Source organism: Sciurus carolinensis, chromosome 1 (assembly GCF_902686445.1).
Source record: "Sciurus carolinensis chromosome 1, mSciCar1.2, whole genome shotgun sequence".
Classification (NCBI taxonomy): domain Eukaryota; kingdom Metazoa; phylum Chordata; class Mammalia; order Rodentia; family Sciuridae; genus Sciurus; species Sciurus carolinensis.
In genome coordinates, this window is record NC_062213.1 from 12,232,787 (window position 1) to 12,256,938 (window position 24,152).

General features: G+C 52.4%; 1 protein-coding gene across 8 annotated transcripts in view; it reads left to right on the forward strand.

The window, feature by feature from the left end:
- Window positions 1–18,002, forward strand: part of Asap1 (ArfGAP with SH3 domain, ankyrin repeat and PH domain 1) — a 330,237-nt gene extending 312,235 nt beyond the window's left edge. For all 8 annotated transcript variants that reach the window (XM_047548811.1, XM_047548846.1, XM_047548821.1 and 5 more), the window contains 5 exons: window positions 6,376–6,445; window positions 8,405–8,463; window positions 11,781–12,280; window positions 14,236–14,358; window positions 15,520–18,002. In XM_047548811.1, the coding sequence (XP_047404767.1) occupies window positions 6,376–6,445; window positions 8,405–8,463; window positions 11,781–12,280; window positions 14,236–14,358; window positions 15,520–15,594 (827 nt within the window). In that variant the 3' untranslated portion in view covers window positions 15,595–18,002. The remainder of the gene's footprint in view (window positions 1–6,375; window positions 6,446–8,404; window positions 8,464–11,780; window positions 12,281–14,235; window positions 14,359–15,519) is intronic.
- Window positions 18,003–24,152: the final 6,150 nt, after the last annotated feature.

A 24,152-nucleotide genomic window follows, 5' to 3' on the forward strand; every position in this document is an offset into this window, starting at 1 on the left:
AAGCTACCACCTGTTCCCAGTAAGCTGGGAGCTGCAGAGGCTTCTGCAGATGGGCCTCTCAGCCGTCCACTATGAGCCCCATAACCTGCAACCAACCTCCAAGGACAAATCAGAGTCTGTCCTCAGCAAGTGATACTTCCCCACACAACACAGCTCTGGTGATGCTTCCCAATCTTGAATATTAATCCTAGAATTACCAAGAATTAATCCTAGAATTACCTAGAATTAATCCTAGAATCACCGAGGCCATTGCTTCCGTGTGGCGTGTGTGCACGTACGGAAGTCAGACACAGTCAGTAGCGGGGGTGTGTGCACACAGACACAGCTGGGCTTCTTGCAGGTTGGACTCGCTCCAGTCCTGGTGTTGGTGCCTCAGGTCGTGTGGCCGCTGCTTGGTGGTCCCAACCCCCGTTTCCTGCTGATGCTGTGTTCCAGAAGCCAAGGGCAGGGTCAGGCTGGTGGTCAGTGAGGCACGCAGGGTAGCAGCCTGCTGGGCCCCTCCTCTCCTCGGAACCTGCATCTTCCTTCAGTGGGCCCGTATTTCCAGGGCCTTTGTTCCCCTGAATCTCCTGTCTCCTCAGCCCACGGAACGAGCGCCCTTGGACAGAGGTGCAGTGGAGGACCAGCCCATTGGCTCCCCCAGGCCTCCGCATCTACCCCGGAGCAGCACGTGTCTGCCACCCTGAGGTAGAGCGGGTTCCCAGGCCGCGTCCTTCCTCTCAGACCTGAGCCTGGGGTCTCACTTCTGCTCCTTTGTGCCCAGTCACCCTTCAAGCCTGCCCTCCTGGATCTGCTCGAGAGGCCCCGCCCAGCCACCCACGTGCACGCACTCTGCTGCCTGGCGCAGGGGCATCCCGGTGGTTCTCTGCCTCTCCCCCTCCCCCTTTCCCAGGCGTGAACTCCTTGTAACTCCTTGTGCTGTTGCTCCCAGAGCCCCCCATGTGGACGCTAGTGTCTTATTACCTGCATCTGATGCCACCTCTGCCACCTAGTAGCCCTGTGGCGTTAGCAAGTGTCTTTGAACTGTCCCGTGCCTCCGTTTCTCCATTCGTTAACTGGGACTGGTAATCATACCTATATTACACAGAATGTTCTCATTTAAGGGGGAGAGACATAAAGAGAGGACTCAGGACTTAGAACGCTCGGTACATGCTACCTGCTGCTGTTCCTCTCGGCCTGGCGTTTCACTGGATGGCCAGTTGGTAGACTACACATGTTCCGAAGCCTGTGTTAAGGTCCTGAGGCTGTTGTAGCACAAGCCACAAACTCGATGTCTTACAACAGCAGATCTACTAGTGCTGTAGCCTACAAGTCTGAAATCCTGCACAACTGCACTTGCCCCAGAGGGTCTAGAGGAGAGTCTGCTCGCTGCTCCTCAGCCGCCTGTGACCCCAGGTGTGCCTGGGTCACAGCTGCACACCACTCCTCCCTCTGCCACCTCGGGCACCTCGCCACCTGCTCTGCTCTGAAAGTGCCTTTGCCTGTCTTGGATGGATACCGATGACCATTCAGGGCCTGCCTGAATTCCTTATGGCAATCTTCACCTCGAGAACTTTAACTTAATTTACTGTGGCATAGGTCACATTTCCACATTCCAAGAATGGGAACTTGGTGAGTTCAGATGGCCATCTCACCCTCTCCACACTTACCCTTTGGACCCCAAATGTTCACATCCATCCCACATGCAGAATACACACACAGGATGCCCAGAAGTCTCACTGCCCTGTTGGCCTCGTTATCTTTAGTCCTCAGAGAAAATGCCAGCCAGTGTCATGGCGAGCACTGTCGTCACCCTCCTCTGCAGCACGGTGGTCTCTTCCCTCGGCCACGAGCAGTTTACACCGGTCACTTTCTGCAGCGTGACCCCTTGGTGGGTTCCCCCATCACAGCCCTGTTCCAGGACTCGGGCATCTCTGGCATCTAACTCTGTGGAGCAGCTGTGACTCTCAGGCCCTGCCTCCACTCATGTCCTCATAGTTTGCTCTGATTATTAGCCCACCCTGGAGAACCAGGCACAGTGGCACACACCTGTAATTCCAGCTACTCAGGAGGCTGGGGTGGGGGGATTGCAAGTCCAAGGCCAGCCTGGGCAACTTGGAGACCCTGTCTCAAAACAAAAAGACCTGGGGACAGAGCTCAGTGGTAGAGCAGTCACGTAGCATGTACAAGGCCCTGGGTTTAATCCCCAGTTTTGCAAAAAATAAATAAATAAATAATAAATAAATAAAAGGGCTGGGGGCATAGCTTTGTCACAGTGCACCCCTAGGTTCCATCCCCAGAACCAAAAAAAAAAAAAAAAAAAGAGGTGGTAGAGTTTGAGTGTGTCCTTGGAAGGCGAGGGGAGCAGCTTGGAGGAGGTTAGCAGGTGTTTGAAGAACGAGGGCCAGCAGAGTAGCCCTGAGTGCATCTACTTCGTGACAGGCCACTTGCAGAGGTGCTCTTTCTACCTCTCGACCCTTTTCCACCTTCCTCAGTTCTTAATGCGGGTTTGTGGTGTCACCACCTAGAACCTTTAGATAAACAACCGCACACGTATATCTTTTAAAGTGGGCTCTTGCTCATGGAGTGCCAGGCACTGTTGAGCACCCTGCATGCAGAGCAGGTCCTGCTGGTACCTGGGCTTTTAGGACAGGAGCTCAGGAAGGTTGAGCAATGTGCCCCAGGTCTCGCAGCTGGCACCTGCTGGCCGAGAGCCCACACGCCTCATGCTCCCCACCCACTGCCTTCTACACAGGACAGCTCTGGGCTCCGAGGGCGGGTGAGCGAGTCTCCCTGCTGTCCTCCTCTCAGGAGTTATTTCAGAGAAGGTGCTCCACTTGGTCCAGGGAGCCCAGCGAGCCGTGAGCACTCCGCTAACTGAGCCTGACCCTAACCTGCAGCAGGGGCAGCGCCAGCCTGGCCCGGGCAGGAAGGGCCACTCTGGTCTCTCACCCTGCCAGAACCGCACCATCCACTGCACCCAGAACAGCCAGGCGTCGCCTTGCGGAAGTCTCACTTCTGTGAAAACCGTGCCGTCTGTTTCCAGAGACGTCTAGGGCAGTCTTTCAATTAGAAAGTGAACAGCACAGTGGGCAGGTTCGAGTCTTGTGGGGCTTTGTGATCTCTGGAGTGGCACTTTAAAACAGAGCAACTCGTATTTTAACACCATTCAAATACTAAGGAGACGAGGGTAGGGGATGAAGGACAGGAGTGTGGTCTCTGAAAATCCCTAGTGTGAGGTTGCATACCAAGACTGAAGTGGACCCCAGATTCTACTCTAGGGGTCTCACAGGAAGGAACCAAGAAAAAATACAAATAATCATCTGGTTCGTGATTGACAGGCATAAGATTGACCCTGTTCTTGCACTTGAGATTCTTAAAGTTAACTTCTCAGAGCCTTCCTCCTGGGACCTCAGCATGTAGAGAAACGTCCGCAGTGCAGGTCATGGGAGACCACGTGTGCACTGGATGAACATTCTGGAAGCCCAGGTTCTAATCTAGGTTCCACCATTCCCTAAGTGACCTCAGGGAATTGCACATTCCTCACCATAGGCCACTGGAATTTAAAATTATGTGTCACCATCCTAAAAGATATGGACTGTCATTGCCCCCAGTTCACTGATGAGGAAATCGAAGCAGAGAAGTTAAATGACTTGCATAAAGTCACAAATCCAGTAACTTCAGAACTGGGATTTGAACCCATTTCTGACTCCAGGACCCATCTTCTAGTCCATCATTTTGGAAGACTTCTGGGTCCTCCAAGCCATTCACTGCTGGGCTAATGTCCCACAAATTCCCAGCCTGCAGCTTCTGAACTATCTAGTAAGTGACCACGAGTCTTAGCCACAATTTCTTCCATTGCCCACCCATCACCTACCTCCAGCTCGCTCCTGCACACGTCTGTATGATACACCAACAACTTTTTCCAGATTGCATGGGGAAAGAAAAAAGGATTGAGCTGCCTCCGTAATTTTTGCTCCTCCTCTTTTTAGTACTGTCTTATTTTTAGGATTTTTTTCTAAACCACAGTTTTCTGGGCACAGCAGGTAGCCTTTGCCTAGTTGTGAGAATTCGCCAAGAGTAGAAGGAGACAGGCATTGCAGGGGGAAGAAAAGAAGGAGCAAAGCTACAGAGGCATAAAACCAGTGTCTTTGAAGAATGGCAAGTCATCTTGAGTGGCCAGGGAGGAAGATAAAATGAGGACTGGGCACATGGGCACAGACCACAGCCATGGTAACTCACCTGTGTGACTGCAGAGAGGATGATGGCAGTAGAGCCAGGGGCTCAGCCTGCTGGTCTCCAAGTCACTTGTGCCTGATGCATGTCAAAAACTGAACTAGTGGTCATTGTTTGAAGTGTTTCCACTTGGAGAGGAAATCCGTGGATGTGAACATTTTGATTGGGGATTTTTTCTTTTTAATTAAACTTTTTTTTAGTTGTAGGTGGACACAATACCTTTATTTTTTCATGTGGTGCCGAGGATCAAACCCAGTGCCTCACACATGGTAGGCAAGTGCTCTAACCACTGAACCACAACCCCAGCCTAAACTGTTTGATTATTAGGGCTGATTTGAGTCTGAAGGTATAGGATTTGACGTTCAGCACTGTAGACTCAGCATTGAGCATGGTGCAAGAGCTAAATGCCTACCTTAAAGGAATCCAAGTTCAGAGTTCACAAGAGATCGCAAAGAAGTCCTCCAGGGTCACATTACAGGCTCGTGGAATATGTTGATGGTTAGCAGTGTCTTCTCAAAATTAAACAGAACCGGACTTGAAAGCCTTCGTTGGATGCTGGTAATGCAGTTTAACTTGTTCCTTTCTGTATAGGTGCCCTAGAATTAAGTGACATTCTGCTCAGGAGGCCCAGCACCACCAGCCCCTCCTGGCCGGGCAGGTTCAGTAGACCTGGGAGGGTGGCATGTGGGGTTCAGAGTGCAGACCCTGGAGGCGTGGTCTCCACGGCTCTGACCTTACCTGCTGCTTCACCTTGGGCAACTTCACTTCTCTTTACGTCTCACCAAGTGTGAAAGGGAGAGGGTGATTATTTGTCCTGGGCATGATTACCTTGAGACACTTGGTACAAGGCCTTGCTCACACTAAGTGCTCAATAAAGGTGGTTTCCAGGATCAATGTCACCATTGGGGCATCATGAAGAGTGAGGAAGAGCACATAGATTTGTGGTCAGGACTCTTAGGGACAAGTGACCTGCAGCCATTCATTAACTTATGGGATGATGGTGTCTGTCTCCTGTTGCCGAGAGCCAGGATGGCCAGGCAGATGTGAAAGCAAGGGCATCTGCTGGTGCTGTTGAGTGGACGCATCATGTGTGAGGCTCAGTCCAGTTCTTGTCTCATTCTGATTCCTCCAGACAACTGGCATCTTGAGGCCACAGCATGCCCCACACCCCTCGCTCCTTGGAATAGTCACATAAAAGCCCTTTCCATTTTTTGTACTAGGGATTCAACCTAGGGTACTTTACCACTGAGCTACATCCCAAGCAATTTTATTTATTTTGAGATAGGTTCTCACTAAGTTGCTGAGGCTGGCCTCAATCTTGGAATCCTCCTACCTCAGCCTCCCGAGTCACTGAGGTTACAGGTGTGCACCACCGCATCGGCGAGCCCACTTTTATTCTAACTGATCTTTGGCCTTCTGCTGAGCAGGAGCACACTTAGGTCCACCTGCAGGCCTCTGATTTTGCCACTCCACCTGTTCAGTGCCAGGACCTCCCAGGCAGGCAGACCCTGGCCACCCCTGCCACTTAGGTTATAGGTGCTCTTTCCTCTGGATTCACACAGCAGCCAACCTGACTATGTCATTCCACATTAATAATAGTTCCCAAGCACAAGTCTTCCAGACAGTTCCCACGCTCCCAAGAGCAGCGCACTTCATCTGCCTTAGGTCCTCCACTGCACGTTCATGCTCTGCACATAGTAGGTACTTAGAAATGTTAAAATGAGGATCAATGACACGTCAGGAAGTGGCTGAGGGTGATAGATGACTGTTACCAGCACCCTCCTGGTTGTGTCTGCACATGTGTGAGGCGTGTGTCATTTGAGTGTGGTTACTAGGGGCAGCCTCAGGGCAAACTTGACACTTTCTGTGCCCCAAGTCCTTGGACGGGGTCTGAGCCAGTGGGACCCTGGTTGCTGTGCTCCAAGAGGCATTGCAAGGACGGGGCTGCTCCCTGTGATGCCCCGACCCCCACTGGCAACAGAAGCGTCTTCAAGCCTAAACAGCACTTCCTTCTGTTTGGTTTCAATGCACGCCGTTCTGGCTGAGGTCTCTCAAAGACCTTTCTGGAACCTCAGCGAGCCCATCTCTTGGTGGAGACCACATATCCCTCTGGCGTGAGTCCCTATCTGAAGATGCAACTTTCCTTGATTTTCCTTGCAGGTAACGACGTGGGTCCATCATCTTCAAGTAAGACCACGAACAAGTTTGAGGGGCTGTCTCAACAATCAAGGTAAGCCGTCTTGGCTCCTCCCCATCGGACTCGTAGTTGTGATGGACAGGATCCTGCAGGTAGCTTTAGCGACATTCCCTGTGCCACTCAAGGTGTGTGTTGCAGAGTGGCTTGCCAAGCAAGGCTGAGCGTCCGTCCACTCCCAGGCACGCCCTCTCCTGCAGGGAGCTGCCTCCGTGGCCCCAATGGTCAGTTCTCTCAGGAAGTCTGATCGCCCAAACACAAAACCTTTCTAGATTCCCTGTTTGTAAGACTTTGGTTGTGGGGCCGGCAGCAGTGTTCCTTCCTTCCCTCCTTCCCCTGAAGGAGGACATCTAAAGGCAGCAGTATTTATCCAGCCCACCCCAAAGGGTTTTCTCTAGAGGTGCTCCCCAATTATCAGACACAGTGAGCCACTTCCAGACCCAAATCCTCAGGGAGAATCATCTGGTGTGTGGGGAGCACTTTGTAGGGTTTATCCCTCCCCCCCCCAAAAAAAAAAAAAACCTTTCCTCTTAATGCCACTGTCCCATTCGACCCCTATATCCCTGTTGGATGGGCTCTGTTACTATTACTCTCAGCTCCACTGATGAGGAGACTGAGGTTCAGAGTGTTTAGCAGCATGAATCTCATTGCTGGCTGGTTCCATGCCGTGCCCCCACCTTTATCCTCAGATCCTCCTTCAACCCTGCTCCCAGGGCCAGAGAGCGGGAGTGACAAGAGAAAGCACTCAGAATGTTTTTAAATGGCCAGGCCGGTTGTAAGCCAGAGCCGAATGGCCGTCTCTTGAGTCTTCAGTCCACACACTTGGACACACACTGGTGGCACCACAGCACCAGCACTGGCCCTGTGTCACTTGTGATAGGAAGGCAGAGGTGCAGCACGGCGTTGGTGCAGAGTCTGCGAGGAGCGTCTGCACCTCTCGGCCTTGGCCTTGGTAACGTGACCAGCAGTGGCTGTGGGTCACTGAGAAGATGCCAAGGCAGAACACAAGCAAAGCACACTGCAGAAGGGTTGGACGCAGAGCCCTCCAGCACTTACGTTCCTCGCTTAGTAGTGACTTGGTCTCAACAGGGTTGCCCTGCAGGTCACAGGGGCAGAAGAAAAAGCAGCCGGTCAGAGGCCAAGAAGCGGGCATGAGGCCAGGAAAGGGTCCTCAGCCATGCAGCTCAGGCCCCTGGCTGCTGTTGCTGCTCAGGAGCGCAATGCTAATGGGCGTGTGGGGTCATTGCAGCCTCTCCTGAGAGAGATGGCGGCTTCAGCTGACTGGCCCTACCATGTGTGGTTAGCCAGAGTGCAGAGTAGACCTCTGCTCCGGGCACGTGGGCGCTTCCCCTGCTCATGGACGTGTCCTTCAGAGGGCGAGCTGTGGCCTGGGTGCAGAGGAGGAAGTGGGAGCGCAGGGTCCTACAGAGCTGGGGCTGAATCCACTCCCCCGACGGGCCTAGGACCTTCTGCTAGCTAGCGACCCTCTGTGCACCTCAGCTTCCTCATCTGAAGGTGGGGTGACAAGGGCTGCTTCGTAGGAGCCGAAGGACACGGTACAGCTGCAGTGACCAAGTGATCTCATGCACACTGTGACCTCTGAGCAGTGAAAGCTTTGAAGCAAAGCGCGACTCTATCGAACTCCTCAGCTCTGGGATACCCAGCCCCTTCCCCTGCTTCTCCAACCAAGCAAAATGAAGTGCTGAAAATAGACTCCAGTCTCTTATTAAGTTTGTTATTATTTTTCTTGTAGTTGTGTGTGGGCCACGTGGCTCTATTCATTTGTTTATTTTTATGTGGTGCTGAGGATCGAACCCAGTGTCTCCCACACACTAGGCAAGTGTTCTACCACTGAGCTGCAGCCTCAGACTTTTTGTTAAGTTTTGAAAGAATCCTCTAGGTAATTCTGTAAATGCCTTCGATTTCCTTGAATAATAGATCACTATTGATACTACAGCACTTCTAGATCCTAAATGGTTGTTATTTATTGATCAGCACCAGTTCTGCAAAGACTGCCCTTGGCCCAAGAGTTCTTCCTAAACTACCTCAGAAAGGTAAGTCTTCTCTCTTGTTTTATATTCACATGAAATTAAAGTGTTTCCCGAAGAACAGAGGTCTCATCTCCTCCTTTCATCCATCTGTCCAAAATGCCTAGAGCAGCGCCTTACACATAGTAGATGCCCAGGAAATACTTGTTAAAAGAAGAAGGTTATTTATTTATAAACTCAAGACACTATACTCTTTCCTAAAAAACAGTACCTCTCCAGAAGATACACCGTCATGACCCCCAGATACCATTCTCTCCCCTCTGGGACACACAATCAGACAGACCTGGGGAATAGTACCGCTCTTCCACTTCAAAACTTCAAAGCTATGATCTCAGGCAAGAGACCTAGTGGCTTCCCACGCTCATCTTTACAGTGGGGAGTGAAGCCTTCTCTATGGAGTTTTATAAGGACAGAACGCAGTCATGCTCAGAAAGCCCCCAGCAAGTGGTTGGCAACAGGATTCCCCCCAGGATGGGTCCGTCATGCCAGGGAGAGGCACCGCGCTCTGCAGCGTACAGACGGCAGGTCTGTAAGTGCCACTCTGCAGAGCAGACGTTCCTTTCTAGCCAGATCTTTGGTCCTGATCAAAGTTTTCTTCTGTAAAACAAAAACTTCAGCTTCCTACAGTACAGAGGACGTGGCGAGCCAGCCTTGCCCTCAGACCTGCAGAGCCCGTCTGAAGGTCTGCTTCCCTCTCCTGTGAGCCCACGGCTGACATGCGTGGTAGGTCAGGGTGGAGGCTCAGGAGCGGCTCAGGACTGCTGGTGCCGGCCGCCAGGCCTCCGAGCCCGCCCAGTGTTCTGTGGCCGAGTTGGAGAAGCCAGTCAGCGCAGGGAAGTCGAAATTCGCCACTCTCTGAAGATCCTCCGTTCAGTGGCCACGTGGAAGGACATCAGCAGAAGGGGCCGGCTCCCTGTCAGGAGAGGGGTGTCCCAAGTGGCGCCAACGCATCGTCCACAGAGAGTGAGGGTTTCCCAGAATTTGCTGAATCTTTCTCTAGCGTTGTATTTTACTGGTGATGGTATTTATTTTTGAACTGCCCAAAGTGCTGCCTGGTCTCAGGGGTTTGAGGCAAGTTTGCTGGCCACTGTCCCCTCCTTCAGGCTGCCCGGCCTCCACCCTGTGCACTCACCTGTTACCACCGAGTCCCTGCCCCCGCCTCCCAGCGTACGTCTACAGCACTCAGGCCAGCTGGCCACCTAGGCTGCAGCTGCTCCCCGTCCCCACACCACACCCTCCCGTCCCTCCTGTGCGGTTTTCTTCTCTCTCACCTGTGCCTGTCCTGGCAGCTGGACGTGGCCTGGAGACACATGCACTGACCCCTGCACCTGCTGCGCTCCAGCCCCTCACACCTCGGACCTGGCTTCCGCTTCCTCTGTGAATCAGGACAGAGGCCTCCCACCCCTGTGCCGCCTGCCGCCTGCCTGTGCACGTGGCCTGTGGTCCTAGGGTAGACCCCGTCCCCTCGCACCCCTCTGATCACCGTCCTCCAGGCCCTGCGTGAACATGCAGGCGTGCCGCCGGAGCTCCCGTCTGGACCCGTGTCCCTCCACCACCACCCTGTTGGTCTCGTCCCACTTTCTCTTTTTGTGTGTCCTTCCTGTTTGAAGTTTCCCATAGTAAATGTATACAGTGGTGCAAAACGTCCCACAGAACAGGCAGCGCAGCCTCCCAGATGCTTGTCACCCTCCTCCGGCACTTCTCAGTCCTTACTGCCCGTCCGTCTCTGTCCCTACCCACTGGCCCCCAGTGGTTCTGCAGCAGACCTCGAATGTGTCATTTTGTGCATATGCAATCCATCATCACATACAAAATGTTTAAAAACAGTCCTTAGTGTCATCAATTACACAGTGTTCACATTTCCAGTTGACTCATAAATTTTTTATAGATTATTTGAGTAAGGATCGAGATGAGGTCTACATATTACAATCGATCGATCTGTCTTATAAGTGTCTTAGACCAAAGTTTTCCCTGTTAGCCTGTTTTGTTTCTGTAGAAGAACATCCAAGGCTGGATAACTTTATAAAGAAAATAGGTTATTCGGGCCCATAGTGCTAGAGGTGCAGTGTCTGGGGTTGCATCTGGTGACAGCCTTCCTTCTGACAGTACCAAGGTGGTATAGGCATCACGGGGCCAGAATCAGGGAGCAGGCGTGTGCCTCTGAGGTCTCCCTCTGTCAGGATCAGTCACAGGGCACCACCCCATGACTCGAACCCTAGTCACCTCCCAGAGCCTCCACCTCAGGGCGCCGTAGTCAGGTTACATTCCGCCCTCTTCAAGTCTCCAGGGGGAATTGCATGTCAACGCAGAGAGCCTTGGGGAACACTGGACCAAGATTTCTGTTTGCACAGCTCTGCAGTCCTGGACAGCAGTGGTATTGCTGGCGCAGAAGGCTTGCAGCCTGCAGGGCCCGTCCGCAGATCCTCACGTGGATTGCCTCTCATCTCCACCGAGCCCTTTGAGCTAGAGGTTTAGAGACGAGGACATTGAGGCACAGAGGGATTGCACGGTTTGCCCAAGGTCACACAGCGAGTTAATGTTGAGCTGGAATCGGAGACGTGTCCCCAACGACACCCGTGCTCCTCTGCAGAGCTGTGCAAAGCTGTGAGTGACCCAGTAATGACTGGCTGCGCAGCACGTGCAGCTGATACAGCCAACGAGGAGAAAGCCCTCCCGGGCGTGTTCAGTGGGGAGACCAGTTGGGGTGTCATACTGCAGTCCCGTGTGTTGTTTCGAGTGACATCCGTAAGTGCACCTGTGCATGACAGGAGGAGGGCAGGTGGCAGAGGAACCCTCGCTTCTTACCTGACGTGCTGCAGGAACCTTATAAAAAGTGGGGAAGTACATGACAACAGCCGTAGAACCGAGCGGAGGGCCCGTCACAGTTGCATCTGTGCTGACTATAAAGAATGTTAATAGCGTGGCAAATACTCTGCTTAAACGGTATATTTATAAAAGTCTCATCCATACAAAATACAAAGAAAAATCAAAAGGAAATACGCCAAAACATTTAAAATGGCTACATTTAGGTGGTAGGCTTACGGGACAGTATTCTTTTCATCTGTGCTTTTCGATTTCCTGTGAATGGTATCCTTTTTAGGGGGTTTTGAAATTCTGGATGAGGGTGGCCCTCTGTCCTTCCGTAATGGAGCATAAATAGCCTTCCCACCTTCCACCTTGCCCCTGATCAGGAACTGCAGTTCTGGCCTGGGCCTGGCCCCGCTTGGTCCCTTCTGCGTGCACACTGGAGGTGGCTCCCCTGAGGTGTGTGTACCTCCTGAAGGCGACGTGATGACCTTGCTCTCTGTGCTTGTTTCCCACAGTGGCACTAAGGAAAACAGAAACGAGCCATCATCTCTCCCTAGACAAAGCCAATGTCCCGCCTGAGATTTTTCAAAAATCTTCACAGTTGGCAGAAGTACCACAAAAGCCACCACCTGGAGACCTGCCCCCGAAGCCCACAGAACTGGCCCCCAAGCCCCCGATCGGAGATTTGCCACCTAAGCCTGGAGAACTGCCCCCCAAGCCACAGCTGGGAGACCTGCCCCCCAAGCCCCAGCTCTCAGACTTACCTCCCAAGCCGCACATGAAGGACCTGCCCCCCAAACCGCAACTGGGAGACCTGCTTGCAAAGTCTCAGACCGGCGACGTCTCACCCAAGTCTCAGCAGCCCTGTGAGGTCACACAGAAGTCACATCCAGGGGATCTCTCCCCGAATGTGCAGTCCAGAGACGCTGTCCCCAAGCAGGCATCCGAGGACTCCAGTGACCTCACGCCCACTCTGCCGGAGACGCCCGTACCACTGCCCAGGAAAATCAACACGGTGGGTGCCCCCGCCTTCCGGCCCGCCCACCCCTGCCTCTGCCGGGCGGGGCAGCTTTGCCCCCACCAACCGACTGCTCACTGTGCTCGCCAGCCCTCCGCCTGTGCACTGGTGCAGATGCTGGGCTGAGAGGCTGCGGGTGGTCATGGCAGGCCGCAGGGCCCAGTGTAACTGCAGGATGGTGGCTCATTCCCTTCCCTGTGGCTGTTTCCTCACATACAAAGAGGAGCCTGTAGGGTACCAGCTCTCAGGTGGTTCAGCGCATGACCCTTGGGTAGCACACGCTGGGTGCACCGCGGACTCACCTCAGGGTGGTGCTCCTGGGACCCTGGAGAGCAGCACTGTTTCTTGGCCCTAGATCCCAAGAAAGCAGTTTCCCTCTCAGGACCCCGAGTAGCTCCTCAGCCAGTGCCGCTCACCTCTTCCTGGAGGAGAAGCCAGAGGGACTTCCACAGACAGGAACGTCTCAGCGTTCCATCCTTCCCATGAAATGCCTGCTCCGTCACATATCTTCTTTATTTCAATGTGACGTAGCTTTTCTCCACAGTCTTCGTGGAGAGGCAATGCCCCAGGAGGACGTGAAATGCCCTGTCCTGCACGTGGCTGCACCCCTGGCACTGCAGCCCAGATCGAGGAGCAGGTTACTGGGGCAGCCAGAAGTCCTCCTGCTGTAGAGATGACCCCGTCCGCTCATTTTATCGTAAAACATTGTTATGGTAGAAGTGTGTCCGTGGCTCACACTTAGCTCCACCAACTCAGGAGGCCCGGAAAGGAGGATCACAAGTTTGAGGCCAGCCAAGGCAGCCTAGCAAGTTTCTGTCTCAAAAGAATAAAAAAGACTGAGTTTATTGCTCAGTGGTAGTGTTCCTGGGTTCAAACCCCAGTAGTACAAAAAAGAAAAAAGTGTTTCACATCAGTACTAAAGGAAAAGTGAGAAAAATAAAATCATCCTCCCTTGGATTTGAGACCAACCTGTTTAGCACCATACACGCTTTTCTGTCCTCAAGAGGACTCTGCCACCTCTCCAAAGCGCTGCGGATGGCCCCACCAGCCCTTTAATTGTTGCAGAGTTCCAGCTGGTGCTGTGGGCTTTGTAGTCGTGCAGTCTCATTTAATCCTTTCTATTATAAATGTGCACATTACGGGCCTTCTCAGTTGCTTACGGAGTGTGCTACTGCCACAGTTCTGCCAGGCTTCCAGACCCCACCGCTGCCTCCGCAGGGAGCTCGGGAGCTGGCTCTTCAAGGGAGGAGCGAGGAAGAGGCAGAGAGGGGAAGTGCCAGACCCAGACACTTCAAAGAGGCAGCTTGCTTTTTAAAAGACTGATTATTTTATTAGCTGGGTGCTAAAAGTTGTCTTTAGAAGGTAAGGTCTCTGTTTTCATCTTCCTGTTAGGAAGACCAGCCAACGAAAGCCCATGTCAAAAGTGGCCAAAAGTTAGAGCCGTGTGAGAGCACAGAACCCGCCCAGCCCGGGCTGAGCCTCTGGGTTTGGCCCGGGTGTCCTGACCTGCTGTTCTGCATGAGGGGACTGAGATTTGTTTATGCTGCACATTCAGTATGCAGAAGCTGCACATTTTGCTTTACATCATGTTTCCTAAAAACATTTTTAGCCTCTGCTGTCATTTCTGCAAGCTGATGTTGCGGGTGGGGGAGGGCAGAGAGCTTCACGTGTCTGGGGGAAGCTGATTCCGATCCCTCCGCACATGACGTGATTTCTAGTGAAGACAACTTGGCAGTGGCCAGTTGCCAACATGGGCGCCAGCCCGCTGCTCACGGAGGGAGGGCCTGCCACTCCTCCAGGGCGCATAGCTCCCTGGGGCCTGGCAGACACTCCCCACCACGCGCACACACCTGGGACAGTCGCGTCCCCGGTCCCTGTCCCCTGCAGAGCTCCCTGCCCCCCAGCCCTGCAGCCTGTCTGTCCTTCGGCTAAACCCGGCTTCTGTGTTGAAGGGGAAGAACAAAGCGAGGCGCGTGAAGACCATCTACGACTGCCAGGCCGACAACGAGGACGAGCTCACGTTCATCGAGGGGGAGGTGATCGTGGTCACCGGGGAGGAGGACCAGGAGTGGTGGGTACGTTCGCCCTGTCCGCCGTCCACTCAGTCGTCCGCGCACCTGGGCAGAAGCACGCGCCGGGCGTCTGCAGGCCTGCGGTCGGTCAGAGCACCCCCCGCAGAGGAGCCTGCCAGCCACGTCGCTCACCTGCGGGTCTCCCGCATGTGACCTCTTCTGTCCCCTAGTGGAAATGAACACGCAGAGGTGGTTTCCCGAGGTATCACCCAGCTGTGTGGTAAAGCTCAAGAAAGACCGGCACGTTGCCATGGCCAGGCAGCGGTCAGCAAGCAGTCAGGGCTCCGAGTCGGCCTGAAGCCTGTGCGCTTTGTCCCCCTGGCACGCTGGCCCCCGCTGGGAGCCAAGGCTGAGGTGCAGGGCGTGCCCAGCTGTCTGGTGCTCGGGCCTTGGGCTCTGGCCTTCATGTAGTCTGCAGTTCCCTCTTTGGAAAGAGGGCTTGCGGTACCTTCCTTGCATAATTTTAGAAGATTGAATAAAAATATCTGTGAAAACTCCCTTCACATTAAGATCTGCTGCCCAGGTATAGGTAAGGAAAGGCACCATTGTCCTCTCCACCAAGCTCTTTGGAGACCAGAGGACCCTGTGGATAAGAGGCCTGCAAGGACAGTCACACATGGGTCACTGCTGAGGCTGACCAGGGAGCAAGTCTCCCCAGGGAAACTGCCAGACCGAGGTGCAGCAGACCTTTGCTCCTTAAGCTTTTCTAGTTGACCATTTGCCAACTTCAGCATGAAAATCCCCCTTTGGCAGCCTGAGCCCCCTCCTCCCAAGAGGGGCTCAGTTCTGTGGTTCACGGTTGGGCCAGCAGAACCTGCAGCGGCCCAGAACACCCTGGGGTACCCAGCACATGCAAGTGTGCACTCTCTTTGGCTTCTCTTGCTCTGGGCCTGTGGGACGGGGTTTGCTGGACCGAAACAGTGGTGCTCAGTGGGAGGCAGGACTTCGGAAAGATCTGGAGATGTTGTGACTGTCGGGACTTAGGAAGGGTGGGTGCTGTGGGCATGTCCTGTGGTTTCTGTGGTTCTCTAGAGGGTGGGGAGTGGGGAGCCTGGGAGTCCGCCCCAGGGCTCTGGGTACTGGGGCTGGGCTCTTCCCCACTGGACTGGTCCCAGGGCAGCTACCTGCTGCCTCCAGCCTGACCACTGTCTTTTTCCTCTGCAGATTGGGCACATCGAAGGACAGCCTGAAAGGAAGGGGGTCTTTCCAGTGTCCTTTGTCCACATCCTGTCCGACTAGTGGAAAGCCGACCCTTAAGGCCGTCTCCATCCTCCATGCCAGACTGCTGCCTCCATGCAATCCTGTGCACAGTGTGTGTATAGCTGCTGTTACAGAATAGGAAACTCGTCCAGGGCCACCTCGGGCGGGGAACAGAGTATGTATTGTAAATATCCTGTGGTCTTCTGCCTCTGCCAGTACGAGGGTAGCCTCCAGCCCGTGCGCCCTGCTGGTTGGCCAAAGCCCTCCTTGGCACCTGGCACTTCCAGCTCTATCTGTGATGTTCTACAAGCAAGCAGAAAAAAACAAAGCAAAACAAAACAACAACAAAAAAAGCCCAGGAGTGTAGGAATTGCTGGCTTTGAAAGTAGAGGTGGTTTCCGTTGAGCAACCATTGAAGGGCCTAGAGTCGACTCCGCTCCTTACAATGCAGTATTCTCAATCTTGTTACTGAAAGCGCAGCGTTAGCAAAGAGGTGGGTTCTGTTCTCCAGGTGAAACTTCTAGTTAGCTCCATGACAGAGCAGCCTGTAGTCATCTGTGTACACAGTTTACAGCGACAAACACCTACTTTGGTATTTATTACAGAAAAGTGCTCAGTTAAATGTGTTACTCCTTCAGCAATGTCCACTGACCCAAAACTCTTTGTGGCATTTTACAATGCACACAGCCTCACGCAAGTTCAGACAAGTGGATTTATACTGTCTTATGATGATGAGTGCCCGCCCCTGAGATATTACCTCATTATGCAAAAATAACATATCCTTCATGCCTATTTTGACAAAGTTTAAAATACGTCTGATGAAGTTTAACTTTCAGGAACCAAGGACTGCCAGAAAATATTAGCCTCTACATTATGCATGCATCTAGAAGCTTACCTGAAATCTTGCCTTTTATAAAGGAATAAATAGTATGAATAAGTTGAACTGTACATTTTTTAAACTTGATTGCCATTAAAGCAGAAATTATAAGGTTGCAACTATATCTGTTTCTAGTCAGTCATTCAACCCTCTCAAGAGTATGAATTTACATATTGTATTATGAATCAGCATCCCTCAGTTGTGTTGCAGCATCTAAAGTGTTGGTTGTAAATTATTTTTTTAGTTTTGTTCTTGGATAAATTTACTTTTAAAAGACTATTCAAAATGAAGAATTTAAAAGTCAACCCTTCACACAATTTTTCCAGAGTAGGATCCAGGTGCTGAAACCAAGCTTTTCTGCTCCATTTTCTTTCTTAATAGATTAGTGTTCCCATCTGAAGCTCTGTCCACTAGACAGGTCCCTTTCAAGTCAATTCATAACCAAGTCTTGGAACGCTGCTATGAATTGCACTGTGAAAAAGCTCTCCCTGCAAGAGTCTGTCTGTCTTTCTCTCTCTCAGCTCTCTATTTCATGTTTGTTTTTATCCCGACCATGCTTATCAGACCATTAAGAACATTGTGTTTTGATCTTTGACATCAGTCTGAATTTTGGACAAGAATAGTCATACTCCATAGCCCATGGGACTGTCCTTGAGTCTAAGGCTCATGTCATTCTGATGTTCCATTTGCTTAAGCCACTATTTTGGCAACAGCACAGAAGACTTAATATTTTTAAGCAGATAATCTTAGCCGTGAATGAGTAATGTTAATTTCACAGAAGCACAATTCCCAACCAAACCCATAGGAAAAACCCTCTTTCATAGTCACAGTGCTCAGCAGGTGGCTACTATGAAAACTTCCAATAGCCACCTGAAAAGTGACGCTTGCATGGCGTACCTGCAGAGTATTTTATCAGCCACTGTTGGAAGCTGACGTTCAGCAAGTGCTGCCTCAGCGTGGGCGCACGTGCATTCCCACACCTGACCCAGAACGTGAGCGGGCACAGGCCACGTGCCGATGTGTGACTGGCAGCGCCAGCAGCCTCAGTATTGAAGCCACACTGGTATCAGGACAGGAAGTCGGCATCCGAGGTGGCCCTGGGTCCCAGCTCCTTTCACACATTTGAAGTTACATTAAAGAGCCATTCTTCATTGTGGCCTGGACTATATTGAACTCATCTGAAAATAAACTAGTTATTTTAAATACACAAGCTCCGTCTCTGAAATTATGTGGAGGCAGCGTCTATTCCTTTCCCCCTATTGTAGCAACTCTCACAGAAGCGTTTTTCATACCTTTTTCTCCCTGCTCCTTTTTTCTGGTTTGTTTTGTTTTCCATCAGGAATTTGCGTTCTCTGACCCAGCTTACTGTGGGACATAGGAAAACTAGATAGAAAAACCATTGGCAATCCTGTCAAGTTTAAATCTGATCTTGTTGAACTCAGTGAAGAGCCATGGTCTGCAGTTTTGTACATGATAAAAGTATTTTGAAGGAATGGGACCTTATCAAAAAAAAAAAAAAAAAAATAGCAAATTAGTTCTTTTTTTCCCCAGAGAAGAAAGTAATGTTCTGCAAGTAGCGTGTGTCTATTTGACTGTTGAACAGCAATTGCTATTTATTTTTGTATTGCCTAGAACTGCAACACGGTGTATAGGAATCCCATAGTGCCACTAGTTAATTTCCGAATTCTCATCTGGATGTTACCATCGAACATCAGTACACTTTTCGTTTCACATGTATTTAATGTGACCGTTTCTCAGTACTGTATGTGTTAATTTCTACTTTTTTTAATATTTAAAATTGCTTTTAAATAAACATATTCTCAGTTGACCCCAAACATCTGCAGTGAGACCGTTTTGTGAGTCGTCCACTCCTCCTCTGACCGGAGAGGATCGGGGCTTCCTCGGCTTTGCTCGGGAGGAAAGAGCTGATGCCGGTCATCCTGCCTCCTGTGAACAGTACGCAGCGCGTGCCCTCCCGTTGCCACTCCCCCCTCTGTGGTGACCACTTCTGTCCTTGTGTGAATGGGACGGGCAGGAGAGGGGAGCACCTGCATGTCCCAGGGTGGCCTGCCGATGCAGTTCCGGGTGCCCAGCAGGGTGCCACACGGTGCGGCTGCCCACAGTGCTCCGCCCGCGTCGTCTGGCCGCGTCCCCAGTGAGCCCCTTCAGGGGTACTGACCTCTCACTTCACAAGCCGGAGAATGAGGCTCAGGGAGATCCATGGCTCCAGGTCACCAAATCGGGAGTGCACACCAGTGGTGCTGGCTCCGCCGCCACTCCGGAGATCTCTGCCACGGGGAGACGTCTGCTGCATGAAGTTCTCGCCAGGGAGAGACCACAGCACCTTGCTGCCCGTTGGTGAGCTCTGTTCACAGAGCCAGGTATGATAACCTGACACGGGCCGTGCGGAGAAAGCGGCTTTGGCCGGGGAGCTGTGGCTGTCCAGCAGGCTGTGTCTGGGAGACACGGATGCGATTGACCTGGGTAATTCAGGCAGGGCAGCAGCCTGCTCTCCATCTTGTTAAAAAGCGTCCTTTTCCATTTGGTGACCTGTGGCTTTAACACTGGCACAGAGCCTGTTTGAAACCAGGAACTCGCCACCTTGAGAGCAACACCTCTGGTGTCCCAGCAGCAGCCTCATTTTCCAGGGATCGTAGCAGCTGGAGGCTGGCCCTGGCCTCTGCACCTCGCTGGGTGGAGTGCCCACAGGACGCAGGCCCGCGCCTCTCAGCCTGCTAGCAAGTGTCATGGTTAGGCACATTTTCTGATGAGGATATTTTCTGACATTGAGCCGCTGGAGCGACCTGCCCGACGTCACACGGGAAGTGGTGGGCAGCCGGGCAAGCCCACGTCTTGTGCGTCGACAGCCACTCTCCCTCCACACCCCTGCTTTTCCCCTTTGCCCTAACCCTGTGCTCCCCCTGCGTATGTTTAAGTCTTTCCCCGGCCCAGAGTCCGCGTGTGGCAGGGGCCTGGTGTGGCGGGCAGGTGTTAGGTGCTTTGGCCTCCCCTATGCAGCCTGATCCCCATGAATTTTCATCTGTCCCAAATGCAGATCTTGAATTTCCCCAGTTTTGCCCCATGCAGGGGTATCTCTAGAGGCGAGCCAAGGTGAGCGCACATCAGCTCCCAGGTTGTAGGCCAGGAGACACATCCGGCCTGGCCTCTGCAGCCAGCCGCCCAGATGGAGGTGAGTCCACTAAATCACGTTACCTTCCACCTTCGCATCCGAGGCTCACATGTCCTGTTCATGTCCCCTTTATAGCAAGGCAATGCCAGGCCTGTGGTTGCACAGCCCAGCTCCACATCCTCTTCAGAAGCTTCAGGCCCAGAAGGGGATGGATGGGTGAGGAGGGCTGTGGGCTCAGCCTGGAGGAAGGCCGCCCTTCGCCCCAAGGACCTGCCCAGATTAAACCCTCACCAAGGCCAGTGAGTGGGTGGGGGGTGACCCTCCTGAAACAGCTGGAGCAGGCGGGAGGAGGAAAACAGCAGGCGGGAGACGGGCAGCGTCTTCCATCAGAGCTGTGTGAGAGAGCAGGGTCCTCACACCCCACCCTGACTTCCCGTGCAGCAGGGCCCAGAGCTGACGCCTGTACTGAGGGCACGTGGGGGCTGGGGTCACAGGGTCAAGGTCTCCAGTGGTGCTACTAGAGGGAGCAACGTTCTCCCCACGTATAGATGAGAAGACCGATGCTCAGGTGAAGTTGCAGCCTGCCACGAGTCAAGTCGCTCGGGATGCGGGAACCTGATTTGAACTCTAACGGCCCAGTGCAGCTCCGGCCTGTGAGCCTTTGCTGGCCTGTCCTCCCCTCCAGCAGGTCCGCTGCCAGGGAAGTGCAAACCGCAAAATGACGTTCAGAGAAGTGCCAGTACTTGCCGGAAGAGCCCCATGGGAGGATTTCTTGGACTGCAGCTGCACACTTGAGGACTAGAGGTGGCTGGCCTGGCACACGCAGATTGCTGGAAGAAAGCAGAGAGGGAGCTCGCATCTGTGAGCACGCAGCCCACGGGCAGACGCTGAAACGCATGGGCTCCCGAAAACAGCAGTTAGAGTTCAGATAAACACAGATGTTTTGCAGAAATCTTACCACACAGCAAACCCTCGCTGAGGCCAAAACCTTGACCTTCTGCTAAACCATCAGGACAGGAGTGTGACCTCATTCGGCCACACTCCACCAGGCAGAGGTAAAACTTCACTGTACGGTTCCAGGCAATGGAGAGCAAGAGACGGCAAGAGAACAGGAGTGGGCATTCCGATTTGGGAAGCATCACATTCCTGGGTCCTGTCCTGGAGGCTCTGCATCACGGGAGGGACCCAGGGGCCTGCATTCAGCCACATCCCGAGGCCATTCCCATGCATTCACCCAGAAAGCCGGTCACTCTGGAACACCGCTCAGTCCTGAAACTCTGTAATTGTCACCAAAAGGGAGGACCACCCAGAGTCCTGGGCCTCCATCCAGGGACCCCTCTAACGGTGGAGAAACCTTAGTGGGCTCAGCCCTTGGGAAACTCCAGCTGTCACTGTCTTCGCCATAGTAAGTGCCAAGGAAAGGACACAACTCGAGTTGGCAGAGCTGGTTCCCCAGCAGACTGCGTAGCCCGTTGTCGGGCACAGTGCCCATGGCTCGGCTCTGGGCCCCGAGCTTCCTTGTGCCATCACTCAGCTCCGGAGCTCAGACATGCAGCAGCGCTTGGAGCCCACTGGTCCTACGTGGTCCTCCCTGAAACATGCTTACCCCCTGGTCTCCTCAGTCTGCAGCACATCTGCCCACCCTAAGGCTGGCAGCGTGTTGGCTGAGCTGGCCAAGGCCATTGCCACCTGGGCTCAGGGAGGCAATATTGGAAGGAGGTTCAGAATGTGTTGTTTGGAATCAGAAAAGCATGGGCACTGAGGCTTAATCTCTCTGAACTTCAGTGTCTTCCTCTACCAACAGGGACATTAGTACTCTCAGTCTGAGGGGGAATTTGACAAAGTAATGAGGTGGCGCACCTCAAGTGCTGCACCTGGTATCTGGCTCACAGTGGCACAAAGTCATAATTCTTAGTGCTCATCCCCTCAAAAAGGACAAGAACTCCTTGGGTCCTTGGGTGTAGTGGCACACACTTGTAATCCTGTGACCCTGGAGGCTGGGGCAGGAGTATTGCAAGTTTGAGGCCAGCTTCAGCAACTTAGACCTTCTCAACAAATAAAAAGGATGGGGGATGTAGCTCAGAGGGAGAGTGTCCCTGAGTTCAACCCCCATTTCCTCAAGAAGAGCACCTGTGGGATATGGAGGTAAAAACCCACTGTCTTCTCCTGCTGCGTCCTCACAGTGCACTCTGCACCACACGAGGGGTTTCCGCCAGACGCGAGCAGCTGTTCTGCAGCGGACACCAGCTGGAGGTCACCCCAGATCCCACAGGCGAGGGCTCTTCCACATTGCTGCCCCCGCACTGGGTGCCGGTCACAGCCCCAGGTGGCCTGCACTTTGGACAAGCTGGCTGCAAATCCAGCCCTCCCTGGGTTGGGTTAATTTGCTAGAGCAGCTCACGGAACTCAGGGAAACATGTTCACCAGTTTATTGAAAGGATGTTACAGAAGACAGATGAGACACGGGCCAGGAGGGAAAAGGTGCTCCGTGCTCCCAGTCTGGCAGCCTCGAGTTCCGCCCGCCTGAAGCTCCTCCAGGGCCCTTTAGGTTTTCGTGGCGACTGCATTACCTATGCATGGTGGGTGCACTGTAGGTCACTGGTGATCAACTTCCTCACAGTCCCTCTCCCCTCCCTGGAGATTGGGGGATGGGGCTGGACAGCCCAACCCTGTAATCCCGCCTTGGTCTTGCCAGCGAGGGCCAGTCATCCTGAAGTTCCTGTGGGCTGCCAGCCACTCACCAATCGTTAGCATACAAAAAAGACAGTTCCTGCTTTGGAGAACCCAAGGATTTTAGGAGTCACTCTGCCAGGAAGCAGAGGGAAAAGCAAATACATATATTGTGGTCTCACAGCACCTATTGTTGAAAGGAGCAAAGGGGGGTCACTGTAGCTGCTCTTTCAGAAGCACCCACCCTCAATGGAAGGTCAAAGCCAGGGAGCCTCTGATCCCCATGGCTCCACCCACTTACTCAGTGTACTGCCAACTCCCACCCTAGAACCTGCTGCTTGACAATAGATCTCTTTTTATGGTGCATTCAGCTGTGGAACAGTCACAAAAATACATTGACTGTGCAAACTTTGTTCCTGCTCAAATGGAACCACTTAAAAACTCAAGCTGGGTGCATGACTCTTGCCTGTGATCCCAGCTACTCGGGAGGCTGAAGCAGGAGGATCCCAACTTTGAGGTCAGCCTGGGCAACTCAGAGAGACCCTCTCATAAAAAAAAAAAAAAACTCACAGGACTCCCCTGGCAGCTCCACGTCCAGTTACCAGTCCCTGGCTTTCCACCCTGCACGCCCTGCCTCTCCAAGAAAGCTCTGGAGACGAAGGATGAGCAAGTGTGTCCCATTTGCCTTCCCCACAAATCCCATGGCCTTGGCTTGACTTTCTCCCCAAAGCCTGAGAGGCCCACTCTGGTGGGCAACAGAGATGCAGAAACCCTGCTAGCAAGAGGCAGGGGGGACATCAAAGTACAGTTGACAATAATCTGTCCACTATCACTGAGTATATTGATGCCCAGGACCCAAGATCCCTACGTGGAAATGCGTACATATGTTGGCTAAAAGACATGGACCTGTGTCCACCAGAGAGCTAGTTACAATAGGAAACACTAAACTACCCACATGTCCACCAACAGTAGACAGATGCATAAATGGAGGAGTGTTCACACTATGTGTCTGAAATAAAAATAAACAAATACAACCTAGCAATGTGGTTAAATCTCATGCATACTGTTGGTCACAAGAAGCCAGACTCCAAGGAATTCATTCACCTTTTAATTCCACTTCATGTACACAATGGGCAACCAATGTAGTACTCTTCGGGTCACCACTAGAAGAAGACCCTGGAGGAAGGGACTTTGGGGGCACGGAGACTATTTATTTCTTTCTCTGAATGCTGGTCACAAAGGTTTGTTCAGTTTAAAAACTCATCAAGCTGTTGACTCTGCCTTGTGCTTTTTATACGCGTGCTATTATTCTCAGTGGTCTGCTGGTAAATGTTTAAGCAGCTCTTCAAAAATTAAAATTTAGAAGAAACCTTTAGTTGTAGAATTTGCCAGTTGCCTGGTGTAAATATTTCTATAATGGCTGATTACAAACAGCTCCTGTTCACGTAGGAATCTTTAGATGGCAAATGATTGGGTGGTGAGGGCTGTAACCTCATCAGTTCATCCTAGTTGGAATAGACTGGGTGGTAACTTTGGGCAGGTAGGGCATGGCTGGAGGAGGTGAGTCCCTGGGGCCATGACCTGGAAGGGTGCATCTTCCCTCCAGCAGATCACTGGTTATACTTAAGAAAACATTTTAAAAACAAGTCTGACCCAGCAATGCCACGTCTCAGTATGTATTCAAAAGAAGTCGAGCATACCATAGCAATAGCACACATAGCTGTTTTTATAGCAGTAGCCAAGTTATGGAACCAGCTGAGGGGCCTGTCAACAGATGAATGAACAAAGAAAATGTGATATGTACACACAGTCGAATTTTCTTCAGCCATAAAAAGAGCAAAATTATGTCACTTGCAGGAAAATTAATGAACTTGAGAGAATTATGTTAAGCAAAATGAGCCAAACTCAAAGAGTCAAGAG